The sequence below is a fragment of the Equus quagga genome, chromosome 17 (assembly GCF_021613505.1).
Source record: "Equus quagga isolate Etosha38 chromosome 17, UCLA_HA_Equagga_1.0, whole genome shotgun sequence".
Classification (NCBI taxonomy): Eukaryota; Metazoa; Chordata; class Mammalia; order Perissodactyla; family Equidae; genus Equus; species Equus quagga.
Window position 1 is genome coordinate 5,936,332 of NC_060283.1, and position 19,212 is coordinate 5,955,543.

The window sequence follows — 19,212 nt, forward strand, 5'->3', positions numbered from 1 at the left end:
ATAATGACACGTGAAAGGCATGACCTGACATTTCAGAACCTCAGAGAAAGAGAAGGAGGGAAGCAAAATGGCATGGAACTTCTCAAGAGCATTACCAAAAATTAGAATACAGGGAGCACTGCCTTAAAAATGATTTTCTTTCATAAAAATGATTTTCAACTTCACATTTTATGACCCAAACTAGCATATATATGTATGAATTGAATAAAGAAATTTTCAGACAAACACTGTCTTAAAAATTTTAACTCTAGTGACTTTTTTTTTGTGAGGAAGATTGGCCCTGAGCTAACATCTGTTGCCAATCTTCCTCTTTTTGCTTGAGGAACATTGTCACTGAGCTAACATCTGTGCCACTCTTCCTCCATTTTGTATGTGGGATGCCGCCACAGCATGGCTTGATGAGCGGTGTGTAGGTCTGCGCCCAGGACCTGAACCAGTGAACCCTGGGTTGCCAGAGTGGAGTGTGCGAACTTAACCACTATGCCACCAGGCCGGCCCCTCTAGTGACTTTGTAAAGAAAGTACATGTGGATCTGCTTCACCAAGTGAGGAGGAGAAGAAGTGTGAAAGAGGAAGACATGGGGCTCAGGAGTCAGGGCATCCAGCCAGGGACAGGGCAAAGGGAAGCCCCAGAAGTGCCCTGCAGCCGTTCTAGAGAGCAGACAGGCCTCACTGAAGCAGGGGGTGCAGGGAAGTGAACTGTCTAGAAAAAAGAACTGTCAGACCGGGTTGGGGAAGAATTACCAATTGGTCTATCTAGAAAACTAAGCAAATGGAAAAACAGGGCAATTATTAACTCCGTGAAAAAGTACAAAAAAAGGTAATTTAATTATAGCCCAATTCTTGGCTCTGCAGTGAGTAACTTTTCCACAGTAATATAAATAGTAATCCAAACAGTGAGCATCTATTTACCTAAGCATTGGGGAGGGAAAGAGGGGGCTGGGTGCTGTCACAAGAGAGCAGGGGCCTCTCTATTACACCAGGGAGCCAACAGATGTGTCTAAGACTGGTAAATCAGGCAAGAGTAGTACAAGCATATTTTAAAAAGAAACAGCTACAAGAACTGAAACTGACTGTAGCAGGGGAGCAGGACTGGGGAATGGGGAGAGGCTTGGCCTTGTTATAAACTAATGCCATAGTACTAAGCAGGCGCATGTTTTTAGATAGATGCTTTGGAAAAAAAGACACCAACTCTCCTCATCCTTAATGTACACAATTTCCTGGAGCTCTGACTAGTGAGGGCACTGGGTGCCAGGCGCTGTTCCTTGTTCTGTGCTGCTCTATGTACATTTGTCCACATCGGTGCAGTTCATACGTTCTTTACTAACAGGTCCATAGTACCACATCATATAAACTCACGTTCGGTGCTGGGCCTACGAACAGTTTCTCCACTTTTATTATCATGAATAGCTATGAACAGAGCCCACATCAGACTTTTTTGTTCGGAGTTCACACAGTTCATCACTTGACTGGGGTGAAAGGGAAAGTAAGGTCATCTGGCCCAACACACAACCCTGCAAAGTGGTAGGCCAGCCCCAGTGACACCGCTCGCTCCAGTCACGAGGGACTCATCAGCTCCTAGGGCAGGCCCTCCCATCTCTGATGCGCTCTCTGAGAAAGCTCTTCAGTTTAAGTTGAAATCTCTCTGACTGACAGCCATACTTCCTCTACCCATCTTTCCATCTCCAGGCTAAACCTCCTGCTTGTTCCAACTGTGCCTCAGCTGGCTTGATCTAGAAACCCTTCACCATCCTGACCCCGTTGGTCTATGTCTGCAAGTGGCTGGACTTTGTAGAGAGGAGGAGCCTAGGAGGGGGATGGGCTCCTTCTTTGGTCCAGGCTCCATGCTTCTCTTAACCTGGCCCCAGAATGCATTCCTTGGGATGGATAGAGGGTTGGCTGTGGGGGGTGTCACCCCACTCCCTCACTGTGTCTTGGGCACAGAGGCTGTTGCCTGGCAGTGGCAGTCAGCTTGAGGCCCTTGGTCTCAAGGGCAAAAGCTCTGCAGTTACTCCTGTCAAGTATCCCCTTTCGGAGTTGACTCCTCGTTTCTTCTAGAGGGGCTGCCAAGCTCATAGGATGGTAAGAGCTGAATCTGGTCAATCCTCCTCACATGGGGAAACTGAAGCCCAGAAAGATCTGGTTACTTCCCACAAGCCTCAGCCGTCTGCCAGACGCTAGGCTGCACCTGGTCAGAGGGGGGAAGATATACATCCTCAGGCAGCAGGGTTCCTGGTTCACAAGTGGCTCAGAGCGGCCCTGGTAGCAGCAGCCCAACAGAGGGCTCTGAGGTGGGCCAGGCATACTGGCCGGGGGCCCCCGGAGGCACCAAGGGCAGGGACTGTGGGTCTCTGGCCCTTGTGGTCTAAACATGTGCCTTTGGTCAGTCTTCAGACTCACTCACTGCCTCTGGTCCACGCCTTTCCAGCTAACTGTCTCACACTGTGGCTCACGCTGCCTGGTGAACTTTCCACTCGCATGACTGATCTGGGCTCCAGGGTGCAGAAGAGCATCTTGACTGGCAGTTCTGGGCTTCTGCCTCCTGTGCCAGCTCCCCCAAAACACCCCACCTACGTGCCTGGACCCCACCTGTGGTCTGTCTAGCTTAGCCTTCTTCTCCTGGGATGCTCTTTCTGGGCAGGAGCATCCAAGTCAGGAGGCTGGTGGGGGCGGGGCCACTAGCTCCCTGCACCCTATGCCCTCGCGTATCAGCTCCTCCTTGGTAATCTTAAGGAGCATCATAGGCCTGAGACCTTGGCTGAGACCAAGATTTCAGAAAAGCCCCCTGAGAGGAGGCAGCTATTCCCTGGGCCCCTTGCTCAGCTCCTGAGGGGAGATCAGAGCGTGCGTTTTACCTGCAAGCTGAGCTGGCAGCAGCCAAGTCTGTGGAACCCCAGGGAGCAACAGGGGGCTCAGTCTCACCCAAGAAAAGCTTCTGAGTGTCCCAGGCCAGGCCCCAGCCAATTCTGGCCCAGGCCTGCAGAGGCAGGTGAGCGATGTGCCTGAGGGAGGTGGCAAAGGAGAAGGCTGGGCCTGTGCCCCTCGTCTCGCCTTGACCACTTCGGGGCTCCTCTGGACCTGGCTGTGGTTTTTGGAGAAGAGTGGGGAGGATGGAGGCGCAGCAGGGGCCCTGGGGGCCAGTGCCTGCGTCTTCCTGAGGAGGGGAGGAGCTCAACCTCCCGGCTACTCAGGACCTGCAGCGATAGGTCACCCAGTGGTTGGGGTGGTGAGAAAGGGGGTGCTTGGGAGAGAAGGAAGCTGTCGCCCCAGCACGCTGCCGTGTAGAGTGGGCCTGGGGCCACTGACTGCCCAGCTCAGAGGAAGGGGCAGGATCTTCCGGGGCCTGACTGCGCAGGGGCTCTACCACCGGCCCAGGGCTCAGGCTGCTGCCAGCCCCTCACTCACGGGCATGTTGATATGGGCACTCAGCAGGGGTGCGCTCTGGCCTTCTCGAAGCACCAGCACCTAAGGAGGAGGTGCCTGTGGCATTAGGGGGCATGTCCCCTTCCCCCTGCTCCCTGCAAAGGCCAAGCCTGGCCTAATCGGCACTGGCCCTAGTGACAGGCCACCAGGGCTGTGTCAAAGGGGACAGGGAGGCTGGGAGGCCTCCACTGTGTGGATACCCACCCCGACCTGGCAGCCACCTGGGGGCCCTGTCCACACTCAGTCTCATTGTCCTTCCCAAGAAGTACCAAAGGGTGACCTACCTTGATGATGTCTGAGATGCCCTTGTCACTGAGACTCTCCACAAAGGTCTCCAGGGGATAGTTGAGCCCTGGCACCAGCAAGGGGACCTAAGTTTGGGGACAAAGAGGTAAGGAAATCAGCCCTCATGCCCAGAAAGTGTTTGGCAGATTGCAAAGCACTCTCACACCTGCTGTCGCAGCTGAATTTCAGCATGCCCTAACCCTAAGCCTAAGCCTAACGCTTGCAGGGGGCCAGAGATGACCAGCCTGTCAAGGAGGACATGGGCTCAGTTGGGGGGTGAATGCCTGAAGGCCACATGTGTGTCCATGATTAAACCTAGACCTCTTGACCCCCAACCAAGTCCAGGGCTATTTCTTTCACATCTCAGAGTCTTTCTCATTTCTGGTCCCCTCAACTTAGGGTCAGATCTGGACCTGGTGGAACCCAGCCCTTCACTCCTTGAGGCAGAGAGAGGCTCCCATTCCTGCTGCAGGAGTGGCTGTGAAGCAGGGTGGGCTCTGGGACCCCGAGCATCAACAGGCTTCTGAGAGAGGCACAGGTGGGATCCAGAACCTTCTATGTGGCTCCCTGAGACCTCTCACAGGCTGGGAGAAAAGGAGCTGAGACAGGTCTTGGGTGCTCTCCCCTGAGGCCCCTGAGACACCCTAGCCTGGTCTGTGGCTGCAGCCACCTGCCAGCACCCTCACCTCCGACCCGGTGGGGGCTCTGTGGGCATCTAACCAGGCTCGCCCCACCCTTCCTCACTCCACGTCTCAGCGAGGGGGTCCAGTACCTTGAAGAAGGCCCGGGGCAGGGCATAGAGCACCTCGTTATACAGGAAGCAGACCAGCAGCCCCAGGATGGGTCGGGCTGTCGAGGTGTTCTGCAGGTGAAGTGTGAGCTTAAAGGTGGGGCCCAGGCCCTGAACCTGTGGAGAGGTGGGGTGGGTGGAAAAAGCCCTCAGGACCTGGTGATCTTGGGTGCTGAACACGATGTGCCCTGGCCCTGCCTGCCGGCTTCCTCATCAGTGTCCTTGAGTCACCCTCCAACTGCTCACATTGTCCGTCTGCCCCTCAAAAGGCACAGAAGCCCAGAAGGCTGGCTCCAGTGTGTACAGGGATCAGCAGAGGCCCAGAGATGGGAAGAGAGGGGGAGGGGCTTGATGGAGGCCACTCAGCAAGTTGGTCGGAGGCAGAGCTGGCCTGGGGAGGCAGAGCTGGCCTGGGGACGCAGGCCCTAACTCCCACCTATGTCTTCAGCACTGTCCCTGCCCGCTCTTTCCAGGGCCTGGCCCACCTCCCACTCTTATCACTTGTGTCTGAGTGTGTGGGCTCCTCCTCCTTGTACTTGTGCAAGTCTCAGGATGGCTCCTTCCCTGTACTGGGTGCTCCTGACACCTTGGGCTGCCTGCAGCTACTGAAACGAGCAGCTTTCTTCCCTGTACCAGAGCCGCAAGAGTCCTTCCAGGCTCCTGGGAAGAAACGTCCCAAGGTGACTACTTGTGTGCCTGGGGGCTTGTCTGAGGCACAGCCCCGAACAAGGGAGCTGCAGAGGGTGCCCCACTCTGTTGCCAGCCGAGGGGAGAGGCAGCACAGGAGAGAGAAGGTGAGACTGCTCTCGCAAAGGAGGACAGGAGACTTAGTCCCTGGGCCTTGGGAAGGTGAGAAGGAGGCATGGGGCCTAGCTGGCTTGGAACTGGCTCTGGGGCTGAGGGGTTCTCACTCACCCCTGACTTCTGCCTCTCTGGCCCTGAGGTGGCCTGACTCCCCTGACACCTAGGTGCTCACCACAGCGTGCAGCTTGAGTGGCTCCCGGGCTGTTGCAGAGACGGGGTTCAGGCTGGACTCGAGGGCCCGCACGTAGGCGCGGGCGGCCCGGAGGCGCAGCAGGTAGAGGTCGGTCTGGAAGGTCCGGTGCATGGCTGAGGAGGGGCACAAAGGGCTGATGCTGAAGGTGGCGAGGGGAGGGGGGGATGTGGGGGGTGTACTCCTGCTCAGGCTGCCGTGGGGGCGTCCCAGAGGAAGGCACAGCGGGCAGGGTCTGCAGAGCCTGGGCCCGTGAGGACTGAGCTCTAGCAGCCCAGCCTTCTGGTGACACTGGATGCCGTGGACCACTCCCTGCTTCCTCCTTCCTGGTTCTCCTGCCACCTCTCTGCCCACACAATCTGTCTCCTTCACTGGCTCCTTCTACTCTGCCTTAAGGACAGGCGTCCCCTTGAGTCTTGTCCCTGGTCCTCTTCTCATCCTCCGTCTTCCTCCTCTGGACAACCTATGTCCTGCCCCAGCTGTGACCACCCTCAGAGAGGAACAACCTTGAGCTCCTGCGGGCAGGGACTCGTCACTGACGAGGCCTCAATGCCCAGCTCAGGGCCTAGCCCATGTCCACACTCCATACTGTGCATCGCATCTCCAGTAGCTCGGCGCCTGGGCCTGCCTCTTGCTTCTAACTGTCTACTGGTCACCTCCACCTGGACGTCCCATCAACCCCTCAGATTCAACACTGCGGAAACCCACCTCACCTCCCTACCTCCATCCTCGCATCCCCTTCATCAAGTTACCTAGGCTCACCCCGCACATCTAATCATGTGACTCTTCTTTAAAGCCATCTCCAGAGGCCACTCCCTCCCCTCCATTCCCGCTGCCACTCCTTTCCAGACTCAGCACCTGGATCTGCCAGTCTGTCCTTGCCCTGTTATTTGTGTGAGGTGCCTCTTGCCATTCAGAAGGTTTTCATCTTTATGCTGTCCCATCTATTAATCCTTCCTTTTCCTCTAGTCCTTTTACAGTTTGTTTTTAATTTACCTGGAATTAATTTTTGTGTTTGGTATGAGGTAGAGTTCTAACCTTTTCTTTCTAGAAGCAAGTTGTCCTAATTACATTTTTTGGACAGTCTCTCCTTTCCCCACTAATTTGAAAGGGCATCTTTAACATACACTGACTTTCCACATAAAAGGGTCTGTTTCTGGACTTCCTGAACGGGCCGCTGATCTGCATCAATTCCCGGAGCGATCCCAAAGCTAATTCCCACGGCTTCACAGTGCATCCTGCTATCTGACAGGCTAAGCCCCCTCATTCTGATTTCCCCGATTTCTTAGCTTTACTCTTAGAATCATCTGGTCAAGTTCTCAAAATGAACCCCACTGAGATCTTCACTGCAATTTTGCTAGGCTTCTGGATTCATTTTAGCAGCTGTTAACCAACGGCTTTACAACTGCTTTAGGTCTTGCTACCCTGAGGCCTGGTAAGTCTCATAATTTAAATATTCAGCTGTTCTTTTATGTTCTTGCGAGCAGTTTTATAATTTTCTTTACTAGACTTTGTACATTTTCGTGCTCAGTTTATTTCTAGGGATTTCCTTGCTATCGTGAATGGACGCTTTCCATTATATTTTCTAACAGGTTACTTTTGTAATATACAAAAGCTGTTGATTTTTGCATAGTTTACATTTGGTCATTTTAGATAACTTCCTACTTATTTCTCTAATATATCAATTGCTTCTCTTGGATTCTCTAGGCTACAATAGGCTGCTAGCTATTTACTTTATCCTCTAATTTATCCTTTAAACAGCAAGCAAGGTCCCCTTTTAAACAGAGCTGGTTGAATTACTGTATTTTTCTGCTGAACATCTTTCCTGGTTCCCCACTACCGAGAATAACCCGAAACTTCTTAGCTTTGCATTCCAGGCCCTTTCGGAACTCGCTCTCACCTCCCTTCTGGCTGCTCGGCCTTCCTGCACTGCCCCCGCAGCTACATGGCAGATGCTGCCTGAATCCAGGAGGGCCCTGTGCCCCCACGCACCTCTGCCTGAATGGCCCTTCCCTACTCCTCTCTGGCTGGTAGCCTTGTGATCATCTTTTGGGGTGAAGGCCAACGTCACCTGTCTCTGAAGCCTTTCCCTGTCTCCCAGGTAAACTTACTCTCTCCTGTGTGCCTCAAGAGCCCTTTGCAGAGACCTCTTCTATGCCTGTCATGCAACATGAGGTCAGCAAGGTAGACTGAGCTCCTGAGGTAGGGACTAAGCTAATTCAAGGCATCTGACACAAGGCCTGGCATAATCACAGCTAACGAAGGAATGAAGTAATGAATGAGCAGGAAAAATTGAATAGGAAAAGCAGAATTGGTCAAATTCTACTTCTCTCATGAGAATTCCTGCATCTAGAAGTGGCCACTCCCTCCTCCAAGTTCTAGAGCTCCCCGCTCACCCCCAGCACCTTCCACCTTGAGGCGAGATTATCTGTAGGCAGGCGTACCTTCTACACTGTCCCTGGACTCATCCCAGAGGCACGAGACCCGCCCAGTTCACCCAGGTCTCCACCCGCTGCTCAGGGCACCCAGGGGCATTCACCCAGTTCTTGCTCCTTTGGAGCAGTGGCGGAAGAAGAGGAAGGACCCAGCCTGAGTCTCACCGGTGCCAGCCTCCCGCTCTCGCAGGGTCTGATCGACATAAAGCCGGGTCTTTCGGGGCACGTTGAGTTTCATGGCCTGGGCTGGTGGGGGGCCCACCTCCCCTGCCCCCTCCGCAAACACTGCTGTGCGCTTCAGGATCTTGATAATCAGGCCACCACCTAGGGGAGAGGACAAACAGATCTGTCCTCTCCAGTTCTACCCTACATTCCCGTTCTTTCTCCCCAGTCTGCCTCATATAGGCCCATTTCTGCACATGTCTGTCTTCCCGCCGAGTCTCTGAATTTCTGGAAGGAGTGAAGTATGTCTGAATAGTCTCCTGCCATTATTTAATTCATTCATTTAGCAGTTATTTATTGACTACTATGATATTCCTGGCATTGTGGCAGGCGCTGGGGATACTGGGGTGAACTGGAGACACAGCCCAGGGCAGGGCTGGCCCCTGGGTATGATATCAAACTGCCGAGGAGTGTCCTCAGTGGAGGCCCAGCCCCAGATAGGACACGTGTCTGTAGGCCTTGCTTTCTATACCCAGGCCCACCCATGCTTCACACCCACCTCTTCTTTGTTCCCGGGATCTGTCCCCTCTACTCCCAACTCTAAAACCCTCGCCAGGTCTGAGCCCCTACCTCGCGTAGTCACGATGAGGGTGTTATCTTCCCGCCCGTAGCGGCCGAAGCAAAGGCTGGTCACTGCATCCTATGGTGGAAACACCAGAGTTTCGCTGGGAAAATACCTTAGAGAGGAGAGCAAGACTAGGGGTGGGGATAAGATTGGGAGACCCCAGACATGACATAATAGGTGAGATGTGAGGCGAGGCCTGGGGCAATGCTGCCTCTGAAATATCTCCTGTTTTGCTAAATCTCCCCTCCAACCTCACTACCACGGCCACAGTTCCCAACTAAACAGCCCTGGGCTGTTGGGGTCAGCTTCCTAACAGCAGGTCTCCCAGGCTAGTCTTTCTTCCCAGATTGCCCTTCACACTGCTGCCTCTGCTGCCTTTCAAAAACAAATAGGATCATGTCTATTCTCTGCTAAAAACCCTCCAACGGCTTCCATACTCCATGTTGGGACATTTCAGGCCTTCCACATCTCACTCCAACCTGCCTTTCCATCAGTTCTCTCCTCTCCCTTCCCCCAGCCTGCACCCCGCCTGCCCTCCCAGCAGCCTGTGGTCCAAACTGGTTGCTTGCAAATTTTATGCTGTGACACAGGACACTTTAAACACACATAAACACAAAAGTTTCAGGTGTGACGTACTCTAGCTTTCTTCTTTTTTTTTTTTACATTGCTAGTTGTGGCCCACTAAATTGATTTAATGACTCACAACCTACTGTTTGAAAAACTCTGGTCCAAACCCCTCTAACTCTCTGGATGCCTTGACTGAGAACACTCATGCCTCTCAGCCTTTGTTCATGCTGTTTCCAGTCTGGAACCTTCTTCCTCCATTTACCCACTTGGCAAACTGTTTCACGGCCCAGTTGAACTGTCACTTGCTCTGTGAAACAGCTCGAGTTCCATCCCCATTTATCCTTTACCACCACCCTCAGTCACTTGGCGCCCACTGTGCTTTTTCAGTACTTTGCTCTGCTTCGGACTGCCTTGTATTTGAATTTGCTGTCTTTGGCTGGCTGTCACCTTAGATTGTCAGCTCCCTGAAGGCAAGGATTTAGTCATCATTGTTTTATGGCCCCCAGTGCAGTGAGTTGTGCGTATGAGGTGCTCGACAAACATTTGTGAAATGCATCAGAAGTCAAGGGCAGCAGGTGGAGCCAGGTCAGGAGAGACAGCTAAGAAGGCCCAGAGGTGGGAGAGAGGCAGGGGAGTCGCCAGCTCACCGGGGTGCGGATGACGTTGAGCAGGGCCTTGTCGTGGTAAATGCGGACCTCTCCATTGGCCAGCCCAGCCATGACGGCCTGCAGGCCCCGGGAGCGCTGCTCCAGGAGGTTCATGGTCAGGATGGCTGCTGGCATGTGCACTGTCCACAGCCTCTTACCCTGGGAGGGAGCAGCCAAGTGTCTGCAGGGGGCTCAGGGTTTAGAGTGGACAGAGGGGTGGCAGGAGTGGCTGGGAAGGGGACACAAGAAGGGCTCGCCTGCTAAGGGGGACTGGGGAGACATGCATGGACAGGCTGGGGGTGGTGCTTGCCCAGAGGCCACACCTTGTGGGTGAAGCCATGCAGGTTGTCTTGGGTGCTGCCCACCACCAGGACCTTGTGTGCCAGGACAAGCCCCACAGGCTGGGTGCTCAGCTCGATGCAGTACTTGGGGCGCTTGCAGTCTCTGTGGAATAAAGACACACTCTGCAGCCCCAGAGAAACCCTCTCTCCTTCCCTTGGGTGACCCTCCTCTTTCTAGGCCCCACACACTATCCTGGAAGGAACCTTGGTCCAAAAGCAAATGGCTGTGGCATTATTTCCACCTCTAGCACTTAGCAGCTGCAGGACCTTGGATGACATCAAGCGTGCTTCCCTTCCCGCGTCCCTCCTGCCTTTACTAGGGACTTGTACAATAACCTGGCACTTAGCAGGGCACAGTGAGTGCACCTTAGACTAGACCAAGAGCTAGTGGACTGAGGGAGTTTAGTGAGTTATCAGAAAAGCACGAGGAGCGTGCTCTGTGAAACGCACTGTTTTCAACTGCCCGCCCTCCAAATCTTAGCTTCCCTTATCCAGAAGGCAGGGGTAATTCCTGCCCACCGACCACGGGCTATGGCCCACCTTTCTTCATTACCAAGCCTGGGCCAACATCACATCCCATCTGATGACTCATCTGAGAGCCTCCCACTGGTCTCTGGGCCTCCTTCCAATCTACCCTCCACTCAGCAGAGTAATCTTTTAAAATGTAAATGAATCATGTCATTCTTCTGATTAAAACCCCATAATAGTTTTCCACTGCACTTCAGACAAAATCCAAAATCTTTACCATGTCCTACTAGGTCCTTCTGGAGCCAACCCTGGTCTCCACATCATCTCTCCACCCTCCTCCTTGCCCACCAAGCTCGGGTAGCACATGCCAATGTCTTTTCCACTTGAGTTTACTTAAGTCCTCTCTGCCTACAACACTCTTTCTTTGTTGTTTTTTGTTTTATTGTTTTTTTTTTTTTGGTGAGGAAGATTGGCCCTGAGCTAACATCTGTGCCAATCTTCCTCTACTTTGTATGTGGGTTGCTGCCACAGCATGGCTGATGAGTGGTGTAGGTCTGTGCCTGGGATCCAAATCTGCAAACCTGGGCCGCTGAAGTAGAGTGTACAAACTTAACCACTACACCACAGGGCCAGCCCCTCTCCACTGTTTTAACAACTGCCTCCTTCTTAACCTTCAAGTTATCTCAACAGACAGGCACTCACTGATCACCCTCACCCCATTATTTTTTCCCATTAAGCCTGTATTTTTCTTCCACAGCATGCATCCGATTTGCAACACTGTTTTGGTTTATTGATTTTAATATCTGTCTTCCTATGAGAGCAGGGACTATGTTTATTTTGTTCATCAATATATCCCTAATACCTTATACAATGCTTAACACACAGTAGGTGCTTAAAAATATTTCTTGAATTAAAAAATGAACGTTGTAAGGAACATCAAACTAATGCATTAGGAAGTATCACACACTTATAAAGCAATATAATAAATATGAGAGACTATTTTTATTTCTTCCAATTTCTGATTGCATTGCTCCTGTGTCACGGCACCCAACCCGGTCTCTCACTTTGCCAGCCCTCATCGCCCAAGCCTCCAGACGTCCCCCTGTGCTGGTGGGCGCAGCCCCCTATAAGAAGTTCTCAGCTCTTTCCAATCCCAAATTCCATGCCCAAAGCCCCCTGCTCATCTTGCAAGCCCCCGAAACCACCAGGGTTTTGAGATGCTCCTTCTGGCCCCACGGACGGCCCCAGAGACACGGATGTGGCTACCTTCTGAGGATATAGATGTTCCCGTTGCGGCAGGCAGCGGCAAGGCGGAACGCTACATCGAACTGGCCAGAAACCTCCAGGAAGACGGGGACGCCGGGGAGGCTCATCTGCAAAGAAGAGGCTCAAACACCCCGCTTTCCCTGGAGCCCCAGCCCTTCCCTGCCCTGAAGCAGCTCCTCTGAGCTTGCTCCTTGTCTGAAGTCCCAATCTTCTCACTCACCCTGCTGGTCAGTTTAAACTTGTACAGTTTTTCTGGAGGGAAACTTGGCAACATGTAGCAAAAGCCTTTAAATCTACACCCTTTGACTAAACCATACCACTTCTAGGAACACATCCTGAGGTAGTATTTAGATAAGCATGCAAAGACGTTTGGGCAAGGAAGCCTATTGCAGTGGTGTTAATAATAGTGAAAAACCGAAAACAACTTAGACCTACAATAGGTGACAGGGTAAACAAATTACGGTACATCCAGATGATGAATATTGTGTGGACTTTGAAAAGGCTGGTGTGGTTTTGTATAGATACAGAAAGACATTAATGAGCCACTGCTATGTGAAAAGAGCAGGTTACGCAATCCTGTACCACGAAGCTGTTTTTATGAAAAAAAAAATTTTTAAGTTATATATTTGTGTTTAAATATGAAAATGCCTGGAAAGACATATGCCAAAACTTTAATAGTAGATATCTGTGGATAGTGAGATTTTTGGATATCTTTTTCTTTATGCTTATCTACATTTTATAATTTTTCTACAATGAATGTGTATGAACAAGAACTAACTGGAGGCAGGAAGGGGGCGGGGGCGATGCAGCCTGGGCCTCAGTGTGCCCAGAGCCAGGTCCCACACTGACCTTGGCCAAGATGGTGAAGGCCTCCGGGTCCAGCACCAGGAGCTCCTTGTTCTCGGTGCCCAGCACCAGGCAGGACATGGCGTCCTCGTCAGCCATGTTCTTCTTTAAGGTGGTCATGGTGGTGATGACTGCCTGCAGAAGGACTCCAGGGTCACCCAGGGGATCGCCACACACCACCCCAGACATTCCCAGGATGCCACAGGAGGGAACAAAGAGGGCAAAGGAGGAAGAGCATCAGAGATGGGACAGAAGATTTGTATACAAAGATCTTTAGTGCAACAAAGCTGCCTTTCTAACAAAAGAGGATTGTCTAAGTTAATTACAAATCATCCATATGATCAAAAACCATGCAGCTACTAAAAAAAAAAATCACATTTTAAAAAAAGATTCAGTGACAGGAAGAATGCTTCTAATGTATCAAGAGAAAAAAAATAGGGAAAAGGTGATGTTAGTGTAATCCTAGCTTAAAAATGCTATGAATAGGAAAACAGGCTGGAGGGCTAAACCCTTAAATCCAAACATTGCTTGTCTGGGGACAATGAAATCATAGGCGATGTTTAAGTTCTTCATTGCGCTTTTCTATAATTCCTATGGTTTCTTTGTAACTGTGACTGGAGAGAAAACAAAGGAGAAGGGGATGACCCCCTTTTCAGGAATTTCTCCTATGGAAATAATTTGGTAGGACCAAAATCTTTCTCTGGATAAAGCTGCTCATTATGTGATTATCCTCAAGATTAAAAAAAAAGGAAGCATTCTCAATGTCTGGTGGAAGAGGGAAGGTCACAGAAACGCGCACGTTAGCGGTTCCCAATCATGTAACCACGACACATACTCAGAAAGACTGCCCATTCCGCGAAACTGCATCTCTGGAGCAATAATCAATTCATTTCCTGATTCTAAAAGTACTCAAAGACGTTGACGACTGTGGACCCGAACTGCTAATCGGCAGGAGAGAACGATCCTCCTCACAGGACTGGTCTGGGCCTGGCCAAAGCCGAGGCATGTGTTGGTCAATGCGTTAGGCTCAAGTGGCCTCTGCAGGAAGTGGACGGTCCCCATGAGGCTTTCTAAATACAGAGAACAGCTCAGGGAGCCTGTCCCTGGACTGAGGGTCAGCCCCTAGGTCAGGAACCACTAGAGCTCCTCAGTGAATAAACTCATCAATCACGTCATTAAAATGATAACTAAGAAAAATATCAAGTGAATAGAAGGGAAATGTTTCCTGTCTAATGACCGGCATGTGAATAGTGACATCAACTATGAATGAAATCATGAATGATCAATGAAATAATCAAGGGGCCACTAAAAATGGCATTCTTAAAGACTATTTAATGCTCAAGATATAATGTTATGCACCCAAGGGAAGCAGGATGGAAAGCATATTTATGAAGGAAATGTGCCAAAATGGTGAGAACGAGGACCTCTAGGTAGTGAGCTTGTAGTCATTTATATTTCTCCTTTATACTTCTCTTTATTTTCCAAATTTTCTCTAATGAAAGTCTATTACCTCAAGACAATAAAAGTTATGTAAAGTGATATATGCATATATCCCTTCAAAGCTGCCGCTGTTAACTGGAAGGGAAGAAGGCCCGCAGCTTTGGGACCACGTCCGTGTATGTGGCATGGGCTGGAAGGGAAACTGCAAAATCAGACTAGTCGGGTTTGGTTATAGACTCGACCACTCCTGTTACACGGGTCTTTTAAAACAACTGTCCATATTTTTATTGGGAAATAAGCAGGGAAGGGGCATTACCTGCCGCTTGATGGGTTTGGACTTGTGCTGGTTCACAAATGCCTCCATTTCGCTCAGCTCCAGCTGCAGAAACCTGGATACAGAGAGAACTGGCCTCTGCATGCCCTGGGCCTGGCTGCCCTCCACAGGCCACTCCACAGCCACTCCCTTCCCCCTGGAGCTTCTGGAGCCCTGGCCCTCCGGAGGGTCCTTACCTGAGGGACTGTACAGACAAAGGCACCTCTGCCTTCTCCCTGCAACGAGAGGGACCATCACAGCAGTTTTAGTTGAGGAACAGGGCCCTGGGGGTCAGACCGAGAGCTCCGGGATGAAGGGGACGTGGTGGGGGAGTGAGGGAAGGGTGGGAGGCGTATGAAGGGGAAGGTGGGCTCTCACCGGATACCCTCCAGCATCTCCTTCAGGGTCAAGTGGTCGATCTGGTCCTGTGACAGCATGAGAAGAAGGTAGAGCCTGTGAGTTCCCGAGCCAGGCAGGGAATGAGGGCCACCCAGTGGCTGCCATCTTTGCCTTCTTGTTCTCACCCCCCACATCACTTACCTCTTTGGCCTGGTTCCAAAGGTCTTGCTCCAGGGGGTTTGGAGGCAACTGGGGCAGGCTGAACTTGAAGTAGGGCCTGAGATTCTTATATACATAGACACAAGGGCCTGAAGCGAGGGCCAGAGCTGGGGTCCGCGGCTCATGCTGTCCCATGAGGAAGGCGGCGGCGGCGGCCGGCAGGGCAGGTAGCGCGCTTTCAGCCAGCACTGTGGGTCCTTTAAGCACCTTCAGGCAGGGCTGCCGCCCACTGGGGCCGAGGTCCCCCACCGCCAGCTGTAGAGAGAGGCTGCCTTACTCCAGGCTCAGAGTCTAAAGACCCCCCACTGACCCTCTCCTTGGGCTTGGCCTTTTTGCTGGTGCACATTCATTCGTCCCCACACCAGTGTACACAGGGAGGGGGGCAAAGGCTTTACAGTTAAATCTTACAAGCTGTGTGACCTTGGGAAAGTTGATTAAACTTCCTGAGCTCCAATATTCCCACCTGCAAAATGGGTATATCTAGCTTATCACACTTGTAGTGAAAAACCAAATGTCAGAATAAATTACAGAATCTGGTGAGTTCTCGTGAGGAGGAGGTGGCAGCTGATGTTTTCATGATTCATTCGGTAAACATTTCTTCAGGGCCTGCTCTGTGCCAGGCACTGTTCTAGACACTGGGACAGTGGCTGAGGTCAGTAAGGGGCTGGAAACTCCTATCTGAGGCTTCTGAGGCCTGGCTTGCAAGTGGGAACAGAGCCAAAGAAGCAGACCCAAGCCTGCAGAGCAGCACGTGCCCTGAGGACCCACAGAGGAGAACCAAGCTCCTCAGTCTCTGTTTTCCACTCTCGAAGCTGCTGCAGCTGCCATGCAAGCCCATTCTCCTGAGGGAGGCCTTCAAGGCCCCTCTGATCTAGTTCCCAACTTGCTTTCCAGCACCTTCTCATCCATGCTGCTCCAGCCAGAATGGGGGCTGCCACAGAGTGTCCGGATTCTGTGCCCGTACAAGGTGCCAGGAGCCCCACCAGGAACAACCGCATCCTTTCATTTAATCCTCTCTCAACAACCTATGAGGTAGGTACCATTATTAGCCCCATTTCACAAATGAGGAAGCTGTGCGGTAGAGATGTTAGGTAAAAGTCACATAGCTAGTAAACGGTAGAGCTGGGGCTGGAACCTAGGTCCGTCGAAATCCAGAGCACGTGGTCTTAACTACCATTTTATATTGACCTCGACTTTCTAACTCCAAATTTACTCTTTCCAAATATGCTATGAACTTCCAAACCTCTGTGCCTCCACTTGTGCTGTTCCCTCTGCCTGGAATGCCTTCCCCCTCCCCTCCTCTCTTCTGTGCCTTTTTTTTTTTTTAAAGATTTTTTTTTTTCCTTTTTCTCCCCAAAGCCCCCCGGTACATAGTTGTGTATTCTTCGTTGTGGGTTCCTCTAGTTGTGGCAGGTGGGACGCTGCCTCAGCGTGGTCTGACGAGCAGTGCCATGTCCGCGCCCAGGATTCGAACCGACGAAACACTGGGCCGCCTGCAGCGGAGCACGCGAACTTAACCACTTGGCCACGGGGCCAGCCCCTCTTCTGTGCCTTCTTGATACACTTCATTCATCCTTCAACACCCAGTTCATGTTACTGCCTCCTGGTGCCTCCAGACAGATTTCACCATTCTCTCACTGCTGCTCCCATAACACTTTCTATATATTCAATTTTAACATCCACTCATTTACCCCACAAGTATTTATTGAGTACCTAATGTGTGCCAGGCACTGGGCTAAATGCTGGGAACCAATGGTAAACTAGCCATTAAACACACTGCTACATGAAAGAATTTAACATTTCCCAATAGTTATTGGTCTGTGATTTCTACACCCTTCGCTACTGTAAATGCAGCACCCAGCACACTCAGTGTTCAGTCAATATCACGGATGAATTAAGAACCGTGTCTGTTATCTCCTCCTGTGTACTGATTCGTTTCTGAATTTAGTGTCTGCACAACACCTGACACACGTCAGTAGTCAGCAGAGGCCCAGTGAATGCTTGCCGACTTGCTGAACGCTTTAAGGATAGGAATTTGGAGGTGAAACCCAGTGAGCCCCACTGCACTCTCGGTGTAGGGTACGATTGCAGGGCTAGCTTCTAGCTGACCACGCAATACACCCTTTGTGGGTTCACTGCCCCCGGTGAGGGCAGAGCCACAATGGAACATACGACGTAGAATCTGTCAGACCCAGGTCTGCCACTTAAAAACTCAGTAACCTTAACCTCTCTGAATCTATTTTCCCATTAACAAAACGGGAATAAATCATATCTATGTACGTCAAAGTGCCTGGAAGAGAGTCTAGTCCAGAAACGGATATTCAATTCATGTTAACTTCATTTCTTTAGCACAATATGTTTCTCAACCTTCCATATGCCTTTAAAACTTTTATTTATTTAATTTTATTTATCTTTATATTTAAAATTAAGTTTAAAATTTACTTTTTAGTATGGAAAACTTCCAGTCATATACAAGAGAGATTCATATAATGAACCTCCGCATACCCATCATCCAGCTTCAATAATTATCAGCTCATGGCTAATCTTAAAATCCACACCCTTTTGATAAACATAAAACTCTCACTTCTCTCCCTGCTTTCTCTCCAGATTCCAACGCTCCGCCTCCAACCAAGGGATGTGCCCATCCAGCAAAGAATTATGTCAAATTAACTAAATTAAGAGGCTTTTTCTTAGTAGAATCTCCACCAGCATTTGGTTCTGCGTTACTTTCTGCAGTCTGTATTAAGGAATCAATAGGTTTTCTTCACCTTCCACATAAAAATAAAATTTAACACTAAATGTACTTTTTCACAGTACACACGAACTCCAGATTATGCTAAGCCTCTCTGGAGTCATTGGGAAATCTCACTTCGAGTATTTTCCTGCCCCCTAATTCTCTCTCTGCTGGGGTGATATGCTTACCTTGTATTCCCCGTCCCCATGCAAATCTGCCAGCACTGGAAAACACAAAAGGGCCATAAGCCAGGGTCTCAGAATCCTAGAGGCTTCCCTACCATTATCTGACTCCTCCATCCCCCCAGAACCCGGGGCTCCCGGTAACAAAGACTCACCCAGGCATGCGGAAAAGGTGTGAATGTTGGCCATGGGGTCGTAGTGCGCGTCGAGCCATTTCGAACTGGCCTCACTGCTGGGAGAGGCGGGAAGGAGTTGGAGAGTGAGGCGCAAGGCGGGGAGCTGGTCTCCGAGAGTGAGGGAGTGGGGAGCTCTGAACAGAGCGTCTGCGTCCAAGTCCAGGGTGCCCCACTGGCGCCCTGACTGACGCTGAGTCTCACTCTCACACTCAGACACGCACACGCACACACACACTCCTTGGGCCTCAGTTTCCCTATTTGATTTCTAAGAGCTCTTCAAGGACTGCCAGGAGAACCACAGGAGTCCAGATCCCAGGGTCCAGGGCACCCCCTTTACATCTGTACGAAAGGAGGCCTTGAGGACCCGGTCCTTCACCTCTCAGCTCGGCCGCCCTCGGAATCCGACGAAGACGCAGCAGCCATCTTCGCGGCCGTCGCCCTGGCAACCGGCCCCGCCCCCGCCGCCGTGCAACGCCCAATTGCGCCCGGGCTCCCGGAAGCGCGCGTACAAAGAGTCCGGGCGAGCAGCTTTCTGGCCCGGGCCTAAGAGGCGCTGCGCGGGATGCGCGGTCTTTGCTGGGCTTCCGCCTGCTGAGGCGCCGTCCCTCATCCCAGCTCATTTGCTTTATCTTTGCTCCTTCCCAGCCAGAGCTTCTGGATACTGCAAACCTCGAGGCCTGGAAAGGGGCCCTTCTAGTGTTTAACAGCAGCAAAACTAACTCCTCTTCTCTTCCATCTTCACAGTTAATGGGGTCGTAAAAGGGCCCTGTCCTTTCTTCCCGCCTTACTGTAGGGGTCCGGGCTTAGAGGCATAAAACACAAGTCTTAAGAGATTAAATCCTAGGATTCTGACAAAGTGGAGGGTTTCCAGTTTTTAGGCTCCCGGAATATTTTAAAATACAAGAAATACCACAAAGGAGGATTGCAAAAATTGTGTCGTGTTCATCTCTGTGACTGTGTA

General features: G+C 51.3%; 1 protein-coding gene across 1 annotated transcript; it reads right to left on the reverse strand.

Annotated features, from left to right (window-relative positions):
* Positions 1-1,359: 1,359 nt before the first annotated feature.
* Positions 1,360-18,689, reverse strand: BBS1 (Bardet-Biedl syndrome 1). Its single transcript, XM_046643702.1, has 17 exons — positions 18,628-18,689; positions 18,231-18,307; positions 18,082-18,116; positions 15,142-15,414; positions 14,980-15,026; positions 14,799-14,837; positions 14,605-14,677; positions 12,852-12,983; positions 12,003-12,109; positions 10,251-10,371; positions 9,928-10,086; positions 8,719-8,788; positions 8,092-8,250; positions 5,474-5,607; positions 4,480-4,614; positions 3,707-3,793; positions 1,360-3,464 (listed from the first exon to the last, which is right to left on the reverse strand). The coding sequence occupies exons 1-17, from the start codon at positions 18,672-18,674 to the stop codon at positions 3,378-3,380; spliced, it is 1,782 nt and encodes a 593-aa protein (XP_046499658.1). The 5' UTR covers positions 18,675-18,689; the 3' UTR covers positions 1,360-3,377.
* Positions 18,690-19,212: the final 523 nt, after the last annotated feature.